The sequence below is a fragment of the Candida pseudojiufengensis genome, assembly GCF_024610245.1.
Source record: "Candida pseudojiufengensis strain CBS 10847 chromosome Unknown scaffold21, whole genome shotgun sequence".
In the NCBI taxonomy this organism is placed as follows: domain Eukaryota; kingdom Fungi; phylum Ascomycota; class Pichiomycetes; order Serinales; family Debaryomycetaceae; genus Lodderomyces; species Lodderomyces pseudojiufengensis.
In genome coordinates this window covers 16,967-32,313 of record NW_026261548.1, presented here as the reverse complement: position 1 = coordinate 32,313, position 15,347 = coordinate 16,967, and the positions used below count along the sequence as shown (strand labels likewise).

General features: G+C 27.7%; 8 protein-coding genes across 8 annotated transcripts; 5 read left to right on the top strand and 3 right to left on the bottom strand. All coding sequences in view use genetic code 12, as the record gives it.

Annotated features, from left to right (window-relative positions):
* Positions 1 to 1,299: 1,299 nt before the first annotated feature.
* On the top strand, positions 1,300 to 3,099 carry KGF55_005689 (uncharacterized protein; the record flags this gene model as incomplete). The annotated part of the gene is made up of 1 exon (XM_051760728.1): positions 1,300 to 3,099. One exon carries the CDS (start codon positions 1,300 to 1,302, stop codon positions 3,097 to 3,099), a length of 1,800 nt encoding a protein of 599 aa, XP_051611563.1.
* Positions 3,100 to 3,692: 593 nt separating this feature from the next.
* Positions 3,693 to 4,949, top strand: KGF55_005688 (dioxygenase; the record flags this gene model as incomplete). Its single annotated transcript, XM_051760727.1, has 1 exon — positions 3,693 to 4,949. The coding sequence occupies one exon, from the start codon at positions 3,693 to 3,695 to the stop codon at positions 4,947 to 4,949; it is 1,257 nt and encodes a 418-aa protein (XP_051611562.1).
* Positions 4,950 to 5,155: 206 nt separating this feature from the next.
* HTS1 (histidine--tRNA ligase) lies at positions 5,156 to 6,652 on the top strand (the record flags this gene model as incomplete). Its single annotated transcript, XM_051760726.1, has 1 exon — positions 5,156 to 6,652. One exon carries the CDS (start codon positions 5,156 to 5,158, stop codon positions 6,650 to 6,652), a length of 1,497 nt encoding a protein of 498 aa, XP_051611561.1.
* Positions 6,653 to 7,543: 891 nt separating this feature from the next.
* On the bottom strand, positions 7,544 to 8,656 carry DES1 (Des1p; the record flags this gene model as incomplete). The annotated part of the gene is made up of 1 exon (XM_051760724.1): positions 7,544 to 8,656. One exon carries the CDS (start codon positions 8,654 to 8,656, stop codon positions 7,544 to 7,546), a length of 1,113 nt encoding a protein of 370 aa, XP_051611560.1.
* Positions 8,657 to 9,107: 451 nt separating this feature from the next.
* KGF55_005685 (uncharacterized protein) lies at positions 9,108 to 9,578 on the top strand (the record flags this gene model as incomplete). Its single annotated transcript, XM_051760723.1, has 1 exon — positions 9,108 to 9,578. One exon carries the CDS (start codon positions 9,108 to 9,110, stop codon positions 9,576 to 9,578), a length of 471 nt encoding a protein of 156 aa, XP_051611559.1.
* Positions 9,579 to 9,606: 28 nt separating this feature from the next.
* Positions 9,607 to 10,884, bottom strand: KGF55_005684 (uncharacterized protein; the record flags this gene model as incomplete). Its single annotated transcript, XM_051760722.1, has 1 exon — positions 9,607 to 10,884. One exon carries the CDS (start codon positions 10,882 to 10,884, stop codon positions 9,607 to 9,609), a length of 1,278 nt encoding a protein of 425 aa, XP_051611558.1.
* Positions 10,885 to 11,294: 410 nt separating this feature from the next.
* APM1 (Apm1p) lies at positions 11,295 to 12,623 on the bottom strand (the record flags this gene model as incomplete). Its single annotated transcript, XM_051760721.1, has 1 exon — positions 11,295 to 12,623. One exon carries the CDS (start codon positions 12,621 to 12,623, stop codon positions 11,295 to 11,297), a length of 1,329 nt encoding a protein of 442 aa, XP_051611557.1.
* Positions 12,624 to 13,941: 1,318 nt separating this feature from the next.
* On the top strand, positions 13,942 to 15,315 carry PGA4 (1,3-beta-glucanosyltransferase; the record flags this gene model as incomplete). The annotated part of the gene is made up of 1 exon (XM_051760720.1): positions 13,942 to 15,315. One exon carries the CDS (start codon positions 13,942 to 13,944, stop codon positions 15,313 to 15,315), a length of 1,374 nt encoding a protein of 457 aa, XP_051611556.1.
* Between the last annotated feature and the right edge of the window lie 32 nt (positions 15,316 to 15,347).

Genomic DNA, 15,347 nt, shown 5'->3' with positions numbered 1-15,347 from the left:
TTAAAATGGAAGATGTCTTAACCTGATGGTAAAACCTGAGGGTTTCTACACTCAATTTAAATTTCAATTTATCTTAAAAATTACGAATTTATTAATTTTATGATAAACTTTTGACAATATCATATTCATTGTAGGTATGAACAAGCTAGATGTTCAAATAGCTTATGCGAATTACTTTGATTTGTTATCTAATGACACGAATCTCTTAATAAAGATGATTATTTATACCCGATAACCTCAATTTAATAATGAAATCGTTATGAGATCCGCTTTTTGTGGTAACAATACTTAAATTTGAAGTTTATCTTAGATAATCTTAATTCTTTTATGTTTTATTGTTTAACCTTCTTTCGTAAATTTATTTGTACACAAAATGAATTTCATCTTAAAAATATTATGAAAGAGGAAATTGATTTTCAAGATTGTTTATATCCCACATGTCAGTTTCAAATATTGGCTGTTATCAAAGTTAAATAGATTTCCGTTATGGACCAGATCCCCCAAATCAAAAAGTATGCAGATGAACAAAATGAATAGGGAGCTTCTAATTTACAATGTTTATCAAGTTGATTTACGAATAGAATAACAAGTTGAAGTTATCTTCATTGCCTAACAATTGTGTGAAATACTCAACATCAGTTGATAAATACATGACTGGGTTAAACAACCTAAGCTAATTAAGTTTGAAAAGCATGCAGTTAAGACCAATATCATGTTTGAAATAATAGAACAATTTGGAGATAGTCGTAAAATTGAAATTTAATTAAAATCAAGAATATTATGCCAATTGGAATTACGAATTGTTATGTATAAATTATTATTTGCTAGTTGGTTGATTGTTTATCATATTACGCTCAAATCTAAGATATCTGTAAAATAATTGAAACATTCATTTGCTAAATTAGATTAAAATATTGACGCATTAAGAAAGGTTACTAGATTTTTGACGTGATATGAATAAAATTGCGGATCGATGAAATCAATATTTTTCAAAACAATCTTGATATTTCATGTTAAAACAACTAATATTCTTGATTTTTCGTAAAATTTAAGATTTATTATTTATTTCAATCAGATGAAAACTGAACAATTGTTTATGTAAATGGACTTTATTTACTTTAAATGTTATATCATAATCTATAAACAGGATATCCCAAAATTGCAACTCATAAAAGCTGAATATACGAACCAAACCAATTACAAATGATGAATCAGTTTCATTAATATAAATAATAGCCAAAATCCTCAAATCACAATTCATAATCGATAATTCCAACCTATTCATTCGCTTAATCAACCATGAAATTTTTATCATTGATATCAATCACTTCAGTTGTTGTTGCAACAGCCCTTGAGAAATCTAACTATTTATTACCAAATGCTCATGCAGATTATCTTATCAAAAGAGATGCTAATCCAGATTATTTTCAATGCCTGCAGTATGATGGACAATGTCAATATGCCAGTTATTTAGCTTTAGGTTGTAAGGGTGATGTGTCGTCTAATAAACAAGATGAATTTGATTGTTTTTGTCATAATGAACCTGGAAACCCTTATTTAATGGCTTGGCAATATTGTTATTATGATTGTCTTGATCCTAGATTTTTCTATATGGGAAACAACACATTTTATAATACTTTTTGTTCACCTTACAAAGATCAGGGGTTCACGCCATTTCCTGACGATACCCCAATCATATCGGATGGCTCCGATGCATCATCAGTTGTTCCAATTTCATCAGAAAATCAACCACCACCACCACCAGCTTCATCAGCTGTTCCAATTTCTTCAGAAAATCAACCACCACCACCAGCTTCATCAGCTGTTCCAATTTCTTCAGAAAATCAACCACCACCACCAGCTTCATCAGCTGTTCCAATTTCTTCAGAAAATCAACCACCACCACCAGCTTCATCAGCTGTTCCAATTTCTTCAGAAAATCAACCACCACCACCAGCTTCATCAGCTGTTCCAATTTCTTCAGAAAATCAACCACCACCACCACCAGCTTCATCAATTGTTCTAATTTCATCAGAAAATAAACCTTCTCGCCCTTCAGCTTCATCAATTGTTCAAATTTCTTCAGATAATAAACCAGCCCCCCCTTCAGCTTCATCAATTGTTCTAATTTCATCAGAAAATAAACCTTCTCCCCCTTCAGCTTCATCAATTGTTCAAATTTCATCAGAAAACGCTCCAGTATCATCCCATTCAGCCCCTCACAGTGTTATAGAATCATCAAGTGTCCCAGTACTTCCATCAACAGGATTTGCGTGGTCTAATTCGACTTCTGAAGGTAACGGTTCAAATAATGGGGGATCTAATGGTCCGAATAACGAAGGATCTAATGGTGCAAATAACGAAGGGTCAGGCAATGAAGGGTCTGGTAATAAAGTTCCACATACTACCGTTATCACGATCACGCTGTGCAGCGAGGGTCACTGCTCAGCAGCTAAAACTATAACTACTGGATACACAACAATAACAGAAGCTGAAACTACATATGTTACATGGTGCCCATTATCTGAAGAATCATACGCAACTACTCAATTTACAACTGTTGAAAATGGTCAAACTCATACTTATACATCAGGATATACATTCATTTCAGAAGCTGAAACTGTTTATACAACCTATTGTCCGTTAAGTGTATCAACTACTGTCATAAAATCTACTGAAGTTGGTGGTTCTGTTCATTTATATACTTCAGGATGGTTTTTAATAACTGAATCTGAATTTTCAAAAACATTTACTGCTTATTGTCCAACTGAAGTTTCAACTACAATTTTCAAATCAACATCAGAGGGTGGAGAAACTGAAATTACTACAGGATGGGTTGTTGCTACAAAATCAGCCACTGAATATACTTCATACGTCGCTTTATCTACAATTGCTGGTGAATCACATGGTGGATCAAAAACAACAATTGCTGGTGAAACACATGGTGGATCAAAACCAACAATTGCTGCGCAATCAGTAGGAGGATCTAGCACTATTGGAACACATCCTTCTGCTGCAGTTTCAGTTCAAGCTGGTGCTGGTTCATCATATACTTATTCAATTTTAGCTGGTATAATTGCTTTCATTGGATTATTATAAAGAATTTGAAATTTCAATCTTTTCAATCAAGTTTTATCAACTGATATTTATTATTTTCACTTTCTTCTGGTATCAATTATATTTTTCGTTAAACTTTAGCTTTTTTCAATGTTGAATTGTTTTTATCATTATATTTTCAGTTTGAAATTTGTTCGTATAAATTTATATATTTAAATTTAAAATCATTTATTTCTTCAATAGAACCATTGATCTAAACGTATTAGACTTTGAAATAATGTAAAACCTCTAATCTGAGATTTACATAACTTTGCTGCGAGTGAAACTTGATACAATTCAAAACTTCTGATCAAAAGTTGACTATATAGATCAATAACTGAACTATTTAATTTAATTCTGTGCGAGCATTATAAGATTTCCCACAAGGATATAAGATCATCTGATGAGTTTAAAAAGAGTATGTTTTTTAAACAGAGATTCGATGATCTTGTGTAAAAAAGAAATTTTGTGTTTATCCGATTTTATCGTTTGATTATTTTTTTTTAATCATGAATTAAATTTTCAAATAGCAGCAATTAGTAAGCCATTTGGAAAAATTGAAATATCACATTTTACATTCAAACGGCTAATAACAAATGATTCCAAATCCAGAGGAATATGATATTAGTTTTGAAAATGGGTTTTTACCAAATGAATTTCCATTAGAATGTTTACCACAAGAATATTATAAACCATGGGAAAATATAGTTAAAAATTTACCATCTTTAATATTAATTAAAAGTATAAGAAAAATTGTTGATAATTTGCCTGAATTAAGTATAGAATATTTACAAAATGAAAGAGAATATAGAAGAGCTTATCAAGTTTTAGGATTTATTGGACATGCTTATATATGGGGAACTGATCAACCTATTGAAAAATTACCTAAACAAATTAGTGAACCATGGAAACAAATATCTAAATTATTAGGATTACCTCCTATTGGAACTTATGCATCATTATGTCTTTGGAATTATAAACAAATTGTAGAAAACGATGAAAAAAGTTTTGATATAGATAATTTAACTACAATAAATACATTTACAGGGTCTATTGACGAAAGTTGGTTTTATTTAGTAAGTGTTTATTTTGAAAAACAAGGTTCAATATCAATAAATACTGGAATAGAAGCATTGAAAAGTGCTGAAATAGGAGATGTTGAATATTTAATTAAAAATTTACAAAAATTTGCTGAATCAATAGATTTATTAGGAAGTACATTAATGAGAATGGAAGAAATGTGTGATCCTCATATTTTCTATTTCCGTATACGACCATATTTAGCTGGTTGGAAAAATATGTCAAGTATAGGTTTAGAAAAAGGTGTATATTATGGAGATGAATCTACTCCTAGATCCTATGCTGGAGGATCTAATGCACAATCTTCATTAATACAATTTTTTGATATTATTTTAGGAGTTAAACATACAGAAACTGGAGATTTATCACAAGATAATTCATTTATGAAAGAAATGAGAGAATATATGCCTGAAAAACATCGTGAATTTTTAAATGCATTAGATAGGTTTAGTACAATTGTGCCTGATTTTGTTAAAAGAGCAAAAAATGAAGAATTAACATTATCATATGATGCTTGTATAGCAATGTTAAAATCATTTAGAGATAAACATATACAAATAGTTACAAGATATATTATATTACAAGCTAAAAAAATAAATTCTATGGGATCAACAACAACTTTAAGATCAGGTTTAGCAAGAAGGAAAAAAAATGGAGAAGAAAGAGGTACTGGAGGTACTTCTTTATTACCATTTTTAAAACAATTAAGAGATGAAACTGGTAATTCATATGCTGGAGTTTGGGGTAGACGTATTTTGAATAATACTAAATGATGTGATGATATAGATTCAATTCTTGATAATTTATTGTATAATAATGTAGATTCTAAATAGTTAATGATTAATATATTGAGGAAAGTTCCTCGTTGTTATGTTTATGATTCATTCTTCTTGAAAATCTGAAACTCTAAAATTTTCACTCTTCCTACGAAAAAAAAAAAAAAAGTTTCATGATTTAACATTTCAATTTACAACATTGTATGATCATTAAACGATTGTTCACAACAATAATGTCTAAAAAAGCAGCAGCAACCTCAAAGTCACAAGATTTTCTTTTGAAAACCCCTAAGGGGACTAAAGATTGGGCTGATAAAGATATGATAATTAGAGAGTCTATTTTCAATAAATTAACAACCAATTTTAAAAAACATGGAGGTGTTACAATAGATACTCCAGTTTTCGAATTAAGAGAAATATTAACAGGAAAATATGGTGAAGATTCAAAATTAATTTATAATTTAGAAGATCAAGGTGGTGAATTAACTTCTTTAAGATATGATTTAACTGTTCCATTTGCAAGATTTGTTGCAAGTAATAATATAAGTAACATTAAAAGATATCATATTGCAAAAGTTTATAGACGAGATCAACCAGCAATGACAAAAGGAAGAATGAGAGAATTTTATCAATGTGATTTTGATATTGCAGGAAATTATGATTTAATGATTCCTGATTCAGAAGTTTTAAATATATTAGTTCAAGGTTTACAAGATTTACAAATTAAAGATTTTAAAATTAAATTAAATCATAGAAAAATTTTAGATGGTATATTTGAAGCTTGTGGTGTACCTGAAGAAGATATTCGTAAAGTTTCTTCAGCAATTGATAAATTAGATAAATCTCCTTGGGAAGTTGTTAAAAAGGAAATTTTAGAAAAAGGTCAAAGTGAAGAAATTGCAGATAAAATATGGACTTTTGTTCAACATAATGGATCAATACGTGAAGTTATTGAAATTTTAAAAAATAGTGAATTAAAAAATGAAACTGCGTTACAAGGATTAAATGAAATGGAAGTATTAGCTGATTATATTGAAGCTTTTGAAATTCAAAATTATTTGAAATTTGATTTATCATTAGCTAGAGGATTAGATTATTATACAGGATTAATTTATGAAGCAGTTACTGAAGCTTCTGCTCCACCAAAGGATTTAAAAGAAAAACCAAAAAATTTATCTTCTGAAGATGATGCTTCTGCTTACGTTGGTGTAGGATCAATAGCAGCTGGTGGAAGATATGATAATTTAGTAGGAATGTTTTCAAATAATAAATCAATACCATGTGTAGGTATATCATTTGGAGTTGAAAGATTATTTTCAATAATAAAACAAAGAATAGATTTAAATAAAATAAATTCTCAACATACAGATGTTTATGTTATGGCATTTGGATCAGGGTTTTTAAAAGAAAGAATGCAAATTATAAATAAATTATGGAAAGCAGGTATAAATGCTGAATTTTTACAAAAGGAAAAAGCAAATGTTAGAAAACAATTTGATGGAGCTGAAAAATCAGGTGCAAAATTAGCTGTAATATTAGGTAAAGGAGAATTTCCAGAAGGTAAATTAAGAATTAAAACTTTAGGACAAGGTGAAGAAAATGAAGGTGATTTAATTGAAATTGATGAATTAGTTCCTTTTGTTAAAAGTAAATTAGATAAACAAGTAGATGTAATTACAGAATCTTTGAATAGTTTGTGAATAGAATGATGTATATATATGGAAAACCATTCAATAAATTTTTAATCATCTGTTGATATGTTTTTCTGATACAAGTTATGATTTAAGGTAAATTCAATTTTTTTAATACCTACCCAATTCTCGTCCGCATATTCACAGTAAATTCATTGAGCAGTAAAAATGTACCATTATTATCACCTCCAATAGTCTAAAAATCAAATCTTTTGATTATGCAACCAAATATCATTCAAGTTATTTCTTAACTAATTCTAAGTGTAATTTGTTAGTGGCAGCACCTCTTATTCTTTAAACTCACAACGTAATAGGCTCTTGAAATGGCAAATATCAATCGTTCTCAAATTTAATAAAAAATCGAGTGCAGTTCTCGTTTTGAGTGAAGCATCAATTTTTAGCGCATTTTCAACGTTGTCAAAATTTGAAAAAAATACATGTTGGTTCAAGTATCTGATTCGATTTTACTTTGAGTATAATTAATCTCATACGAATAACATTCGGATTTTACAATTAAATATCGATGTACTGTTATATTATCAAACAAACCAGTTTGGTAAAAAAATGTGTTTAGAGCATGGTCAAAGAGTGTGGTCCATAAGTGGAAGAAGTGAAATCTCTGTTTATTTGTGAATGAATTTTTGTTTTCATTCAAAAGTGATTGATTTGAAAACGGATATACATATTGCTGAATTTCGAATGTAATTTGTATGGGTGTAATTGGGATTGCAGTTGAATACCAGGTATCATCACTCAATCTGTGGGTTTATTGAATTCAAGAGTTCATTTTACCAAGTGCACAAAAACTAGTCAAAAACACATTAGAAAAGAAATACTAGGTAATTACAGCGAAGAAAGAAGTTTAATTCATAAAACAAAAACAATACTTTTATATTTATTTTATTGTTGATTTTCATCAACTTTATCTATTTTATAACCATGTTTCTCTTTACCTTGTCTTTTAACTCTATTCCATAATAAATTAACGTCATTAAATATAAACCACCATAATACTCCACACCAAGAATTAACTTTTGGTAAAGGATCATAAAATTCAGAAGCTATTCTTCGCAACTCTGGTAATTTTGTCCATGCAATGTAAGGAAAATCATGATGTTCATTATGGTATCCAACATTCCAAGTCAAATAATTTAATGATCCATAATACGAATAAGTTTCTGCTGGAATTGGTATAACATTTGATCCATTTTTTAATTCTGTTCTTGGTGTATTATTTTCATTTAAAACATAATGTTCTGCAATAAAATGTCCAGCACATGGATGTAATGAACCAGCTAAGAATGAACTCATAATAAAATAAATTAAACTTTTCCAACCAAATAATTTAACCCAAATATTATCAAATAAAATTTGAAATATTATATTTAATAAATGAATATAAGTAAATTTAATTTGAGTTATAAACATTGGTCTTAAAGCATAAAAAAATATTTGACAAGTTGCAAAAAATACTTTTCCTAATAAATTTGATAATATAATTGATTCAAATTTTGTTGGTAAATCAGTATCTAAATATTCATCTCCCATAAATTTATGATGTAATTGATGATAAGGTTGAAAAGAAGCTGAATATGGAATTCCAATTGGTATATTTGTTAATATAGCAAATAATTTATTATGTAATGGTTTTTTAAATAAAAGATTATGACTTAATTCATGAATAGCTAGGAATATAGCTTGATTTGCAGTAGCTCCAATTATATAAGATAAACCAATAAATTTCAATGACAAGACAGGAGTATTTCTTAAATAATATGATACTGATAATTGCAATAAAACAACTAACAAAACATACCATTTAGTTTTTGGTTCATATCCTGTTAATTTCCTTACTTCTGGATATTTTTCAAGGATTAATTTTCTTCTTTGTACATGAGGCTCAGCTTCATTTGTCCAATAAAATTCATTAAGTGTTTCAATAGAAGAATCTGCTGGTGGTGTAACGAATGTAAATGTCTTATTTGAATCTCTATGTTTTATAGACGCGTCCATATTGATTTTTTTTTGAATCTTAGCTGATTGAATTCATTGACCTGATTTTGGTGAAGAAGATATCAAAAATTTGAAAAATTTATTTTGATTCCATTTTGGTTTTAAATTTTTGTCTTTGTGTTAATAGAAAAAGAAGGTGAATTCTATATTAGGATTCATCATTACAATTATCATCATCTTATTCAGTGGTATGATTGTTAACTTGACTTGAAGTGGTAGTCTTAAGAAGATACAATACTTATATACAAAAAAACTTTGATTAAATGTATATTGATGTGAGTTAATACGTGAATCCTTTCATTACTTTAACTCCTTATCTATTCAATCGGTTATCGGTTATTAGGATGCTACCAAATTATTTACATTCATCTATCAAATATGAAATAACAGTGGCAATTTATTTAACAACCTTTTGATATCCTTTCTTCTCAGTCTATATCATCAAATTGCAATGGAAGAAGAACCACCAGCTAAAGTTCAAGTTTATGTTTATGATTTATCAAAGGGATTAGCAAAACTATATAGTCCCATGTTATTAGGATTTGAAATTGAAGCAATTTATCATACATCAGTAGTTGTCAGAGGAGAAGAGTATTATTTAGATCAAGGTATAAAAAAATTACCAGTAAAACAATTTCATGAAAAATATGGTTCACCTATAGAAATTATAGATATTGGAGAAACATATATAGATGATTCAATAATATTAGAATTTATAAATGATTTAAATAATCATGAAGAAATGAAATATCATGCTCAAAATTATGATTTATTTAAAAATAATTGTAATCATTTTACAAATACAATGTTGGAATTTTTATGTGATAAAAAATTAAATGATAAAATTTTAAATTTACCTGAAATTGTTTTAAAAAGTCCTGCTGGTCAAATGTTACAAAATATGATACAAAATAATGCATAATGAATAAATAGTTCTATAGAATCTTGTATTAATCTACAAATACTAATGAAACTCCTTCATCACCTGCTGTTATTAATTTTTTACCATTTTCAGTTATTGTAAAATCTAATATTCCCATATTATGACCAACTCCAGTAAATAATAATTCACCAGTTCTTGAATCCCATTTATATATTTTACCATCCATTGATGAACCAACTAGTATTGGAGTATCATTTATAAATTCTAATTTTGTTATAGCATCATCAACTTTTAAATTTTTTCTTATTTTCCATTGTTGAGTATCAAATAATAATATATCACCTGAAACTAAACCAACAGCTAATAAATTTATATTTTTATTTTTACACCAACTTAATGCTTCTATTGATAATTCTGCTATATCTTCAACATTATCTAATGTTTTTATTGATGTTAATATTTTACCTGTATCATTATTTATTATAGATAATTGACCATCTCTTCCTCCTATAGCTATTAAATTTCCATAATTTTTTATTGTAACCCAAGGACTTTCAACACCTTTAAAATCATCATTTGGTTGTAATTTATAATTTGTTTGTCCTGTAAAACAATTCCAATTTATAACTGTTCCATCTTCACTTATACTTATTAAAGTTAAATCATTTTCATCTTTTCCAGGTATAAATATGGCACCATTACATTCTAATGTATGTGAAAATCCCGACATTATTTGTATTAACAGTTTATTATTTTCATCAATTTGATATACCCATATTGAACCATCATTTGCTCCAAATGCAAAAAATGGTAATGTTGGATGTATAGTAACAAATAAAATTTCATCAACTTCATTTAATTCACCAAATAAATTCCATTTTTCTCCTGTTTTATTTGATTTAAATACTTGTAAAAAACCATTCATATCTGCTGTTATTAAAAATTTCCCATCATTAGTAAAACCACCAGATATTATACTTTCTTTATGATTCTCTATTGTCCCTACAAATTTTGGAGGTTGTGAATGAATTGTCCATAAATATCCTAAATTATCTCCTCCTCCAGTAAAAACCATTGGTAATTTTGGATGTGAAAAAATTGTAAAAATTGAATCTTCATGTTTATCAAAATAAGTCCATGAATTATTTGACATATCTATTTCTAATGTTTCATGGTTTTCTCCTTCTTCTTCATTTATTTCCATATCATCTTCATCATCTTCTGGTGGTGGTTGATTATTCTCATCATCTTCATATACTTCTTCCCCTACTTCGTTTATATCAATGAATTCATCTTGTTCTGTAGGTTCTTGTGCGTTTTGTTGTTGATCTACTTGGTCTGACATTGTTAATTTTGTTCTTCTTGGTAATTAAGTAGAAAGTTGTAGTTGATTATAAATATATATGAAACTGTGAATCTTACTAAGCGATGAAACTCATCTCATGTTTTATGCTACCAAATCGTTGTAAAAATAAAGATTAGGTCGACTTCTTGGCTCGTATTAAAGTATCTCAATATATTGCTTAGAAAAGCTAAAAATAGCGGTGTTTAATTTACCAAGTAGGCTACATATTTGATAGATACTCGGTTATAACTTAAAGGTAAAGATGGACTACCAAGCTGCTTTGTTCGATGATTTTGCAAGTGTCAGTAAATTCATATTTTGGTAAAGTTATAACTTACAAGAGTAGTTACCACTAATTTCTACACGATTCGTTGAAATGTTTTAAATCATCCGTATTATCATTCTTATTATTATTTCGTTCTAACTATATAATCTTCACCAGATTTAGTTATATACCTTACCCAAGGATAAGATTGATATTGTAATTTTGGTTCATTAATTCTTAAATATCTAACTTGTATACCACTTGTTGTAAAATAAGGAATTTGAAAATTAACTTTTATTGGTTTTTTATTTAATTTTATTTCTAAATCATTTACTGCTGGTAAACCTAATTCAGAAGTCATTGAAAACAGTTTTCCACCAGGGAAAGTTTTTAATTTCCATATTAAACATGAATTTTCAGGTTTCCATTTTATTGAACCATATTCTGTTTCAAATTTTGGAGTATCTGCATCTTCTGGAATGGGGATAATAATTTCAACATTATTTGCAGTTGATTTTTTTTTAATTTGTGCTTTTACTGTACAACTTATTTCTATTCTTGAATGTTTATGTATCTTAGTTTTACAATTAACTAATATTAAAGGTTTCATTAAAAATTGTGCAGATGATAATCTATATGACATTAATGTAAATTCACCATCTGGTGGTATAAATGTTATAATTTTTTCATTTTCAAATTTTGATAATCTAACACATTGATGAAATTTTATATCTTCCATTTCAACACTTTTATTACCATTTGTTGTTGTGTTGTTATCATTATCTGTATCTCCATTTCCTGTAAATATTCCTTTATCATTTAATCCTAATCTTAAATCTGGCATTCCACTTAAATGACTTTTAATTTTAATTTCTCCTAATATTTCACTATTTAATACTTGACCATTTGGTGTTATTAACATATTTATACTTTCAACAACATCTAAATATGCTTCATTCTTTTTATAACTTATTCCATCTTTTCTCCAACTCACTGCATTTGTTACAGCATTTGGTGGTGCAACTAAATGATTTGAAGTTTGTTTAATTAATGAATAATAATCTTGAGTAATATATTCTTTTAAAATTTTTGTATCTGTTGTTTGTGGTATACCAAAATCCATCATTTCATCTAATAATTCATATATAATAACAAAATTATCTCTTATACTTTCTTCTTCTAAAGATTTAAAATATTGACTTAAAACTTCAACTAATTTTGATAAAAATATTATTATTGTCATTATATTTTCATTTTTTTTGGTTAATCCACAAATATATAAATTATTATGATTTATAAAAATATAATTTATACCTTGATCATTTATAAATGGTTTATATTCTCCTTCATCATTTTCTAATTCTAATAATAATAATGGAAATTTATCTATAGTTGTTGATGGTATATCACCTTTATAATCTCTTGATAATAATGGTTTACCTTTTATATCTAGAAAATGTATTTGTGATGCCATTGTAGGGTGTTTGGTGGTTGATTTAGATGATGAATTGTTATCAAGTTATGCTATGTGAGATGGTTTGGTTGGATGATGTGAAATGTGTGTGAGAGTACGTTTTGATTTGGTTGTAAAAATTCAATTAAAGTCTTGTTTGTCAATTGAATATTTATTGATCTGGTCTCTCAACTGGAAAAAAAATTTAAGTTGATACAAAATTGAATATAACGACAAGCTTAAAACTGACACTAAAAACGACACAAGATTATTTAATGCTACCAGCTGCTTATACAGATTTTTGAAACTACAAATCTGATGTAATAGTACGGCTTTAACTCACGTTGGTGCATCGAATTATGTATAAGAGTCACCCAGTGTAACCATTGTCTTAAATATTGGTTCAGACAGGTATAAAGCTCATTATTATTTAGCTTAATTTCCTGGAAGTTCAAAAACTTTCATACCACATTATTTTGCAATCGAATTGAATTTAAACGCAAAAATGTTAGTATTATAATAATGCCATCATTGTTCTTTTCTATCCTAACGTTGTAGAATCAAATCAACTAAACAGGTAAAAAGCAAAGGTTGGATACAATTTGAAGAGTATGTTTAAGCTAATTCGAAACCTTCTGTATATTGATTTGTTGTATAAATCTGAAACTTCATACATTATTGAAGTAGTATCATAATTAAAATACGCTACCAAATTAACACATCATTTTTGTGTTACAATAGAATATTTTTTACGTGTCAATTTTCTTTGTTTACTAACAAAATTAGATCTCGTGTTTTTACAATTGTATTGTATTAATCTATATGGTAAATTGATAATACGAATGGGGTAACAATAGATCAATAAACATTAAAGCCATGATCTTTGAGAATAAGTAGTGGAAGCTCAAGGCTGAACATATTTGGAATCAGCCCATTTAGTTTTACAATGTTCGAAAAGAAAATTTTTCTCTCAGTAAATACTAAGAATATTGACATATTATTATTGAATATTTTCTTATCTTCTTGTCAAACGAAGAAAATGAAACAATTTTATAAATGGTTGCAAAACAAGTCAATAACGAATGGTATAAAGTGTAGCTTTAATCTAAATAGGGCGAACATTGACTGGAAACACGATATGATTGATGTAGTTTTAGTAGAACTACTATAGATTTTAAACTTTAATAAAATGGTTTAATTTTTAGTAGACTATGAAAATAAATCATGAAATTTTCATTCTAATAAATTTTTGTAAATATAAACAACCAAATTTTTCTATTACTTCAAATTTTTACAATCAACTTTTGAACCAACTATAATACACTCGCTTCACTACAAAATGTTGTTTAATATTATAACTTATTTATCATTTATATCAACAGTATTATCAATAGCTTCAATAGAAGTTAAAGGTAATGCATTTTGGAATTCAGAAACTGGTGAAAGATTTTATATAAGAGGTATAGATTATCAAGCTTATGATTCAAACTCCGTTATTGAAGATCCAATTGCAGATACAGCTAGTTGTGAAAGAGATATAAAATATTTTAATGAATTAGGTATAAATACTGTTAGAATTTATTCTATTGATAATACAAAAAATCATACTGAATGTATGGATAAATTAGCAGAAAATGGTATATATGTTATATTAGATGTTAATACTCCTCATTCATCAATAACAAGATCAAATGCTAATTGTTCTTATAATTCAGATTATTTAAGAGAAATTTTTGCAACTATTCAAGAATTTGCTATATATGATAATACTTTAGGATTTTTTGCTGGAAATGAAGTTATAAATGATGGTCCTTCATTAGAAGCTGCTCCTTATGTTAAAGCAGTTGTAAGAGATATCAAAACTTTTATAAAAAATAGAAATTTTAGAACTATTCCTGTTGGTTATAGTGCAGCAAGTGTTGATGAATATAGATTAAGTTCTGCATTATATTTCAATTGTGGAGATGATGATTTAGCAAGAATTGATATGTTTGGTATAAATGATTATTCATGGTGTGGAGATGCAAGTATGACCACTAGTCAATATTCAAATCAAATGAAAGATTTTGCAAATTATACTATTCCTATTTTTTTTTCAGAATATGGTTGTAATACTAAGAGACCAAGACCATTTTCTGAAGTTGAAGTAATATATTCAAATCAAATGTCTTCTGTATTTTCTGGAGGATTAGTTTATGAATATTTTGAAGAAGAAAATAATTATGGATTAGTTGAATTAAATGATGGTAATATTGAAACAAATGAAGATTTTGATAATTTAAAAAATGAATTTAATAAAACAAAGAATCCTTCTGGTGATGGTGGTTATAATAAAAATGGTACTGCAAATAATTGTCCTTCTTTAAGTAATTTATGGAATGTTACTACAAAAATCCCAAATACTCCAGCAGGAGCAATAGCAATGTTAAAAGGTTTAGAAGAAGTTAAAGATAATCATGGATTTGATGCTTATACTCAAAATTGTGATGGTCATGATGAAACAGATGATTCTGATCAATATTCAAGTACAATTGGTGCTTCAAGTAGAGCAGCTATTGCAACTACTGGTGGTTCAAGTTCAATAAGTTCTGCATCTTCTTCTTCAACTCAAACTTCTTCTGGTTCATCATCTAAACAAAATGATGGGTTAGTAGTTTCAGTTGATAAAGTTATGAGTTTAATTGCTTTAATAGCTGGTGTTTTTACTATCTAATTACGGTAGTTCCATTTTCGCTTCAATTAAAC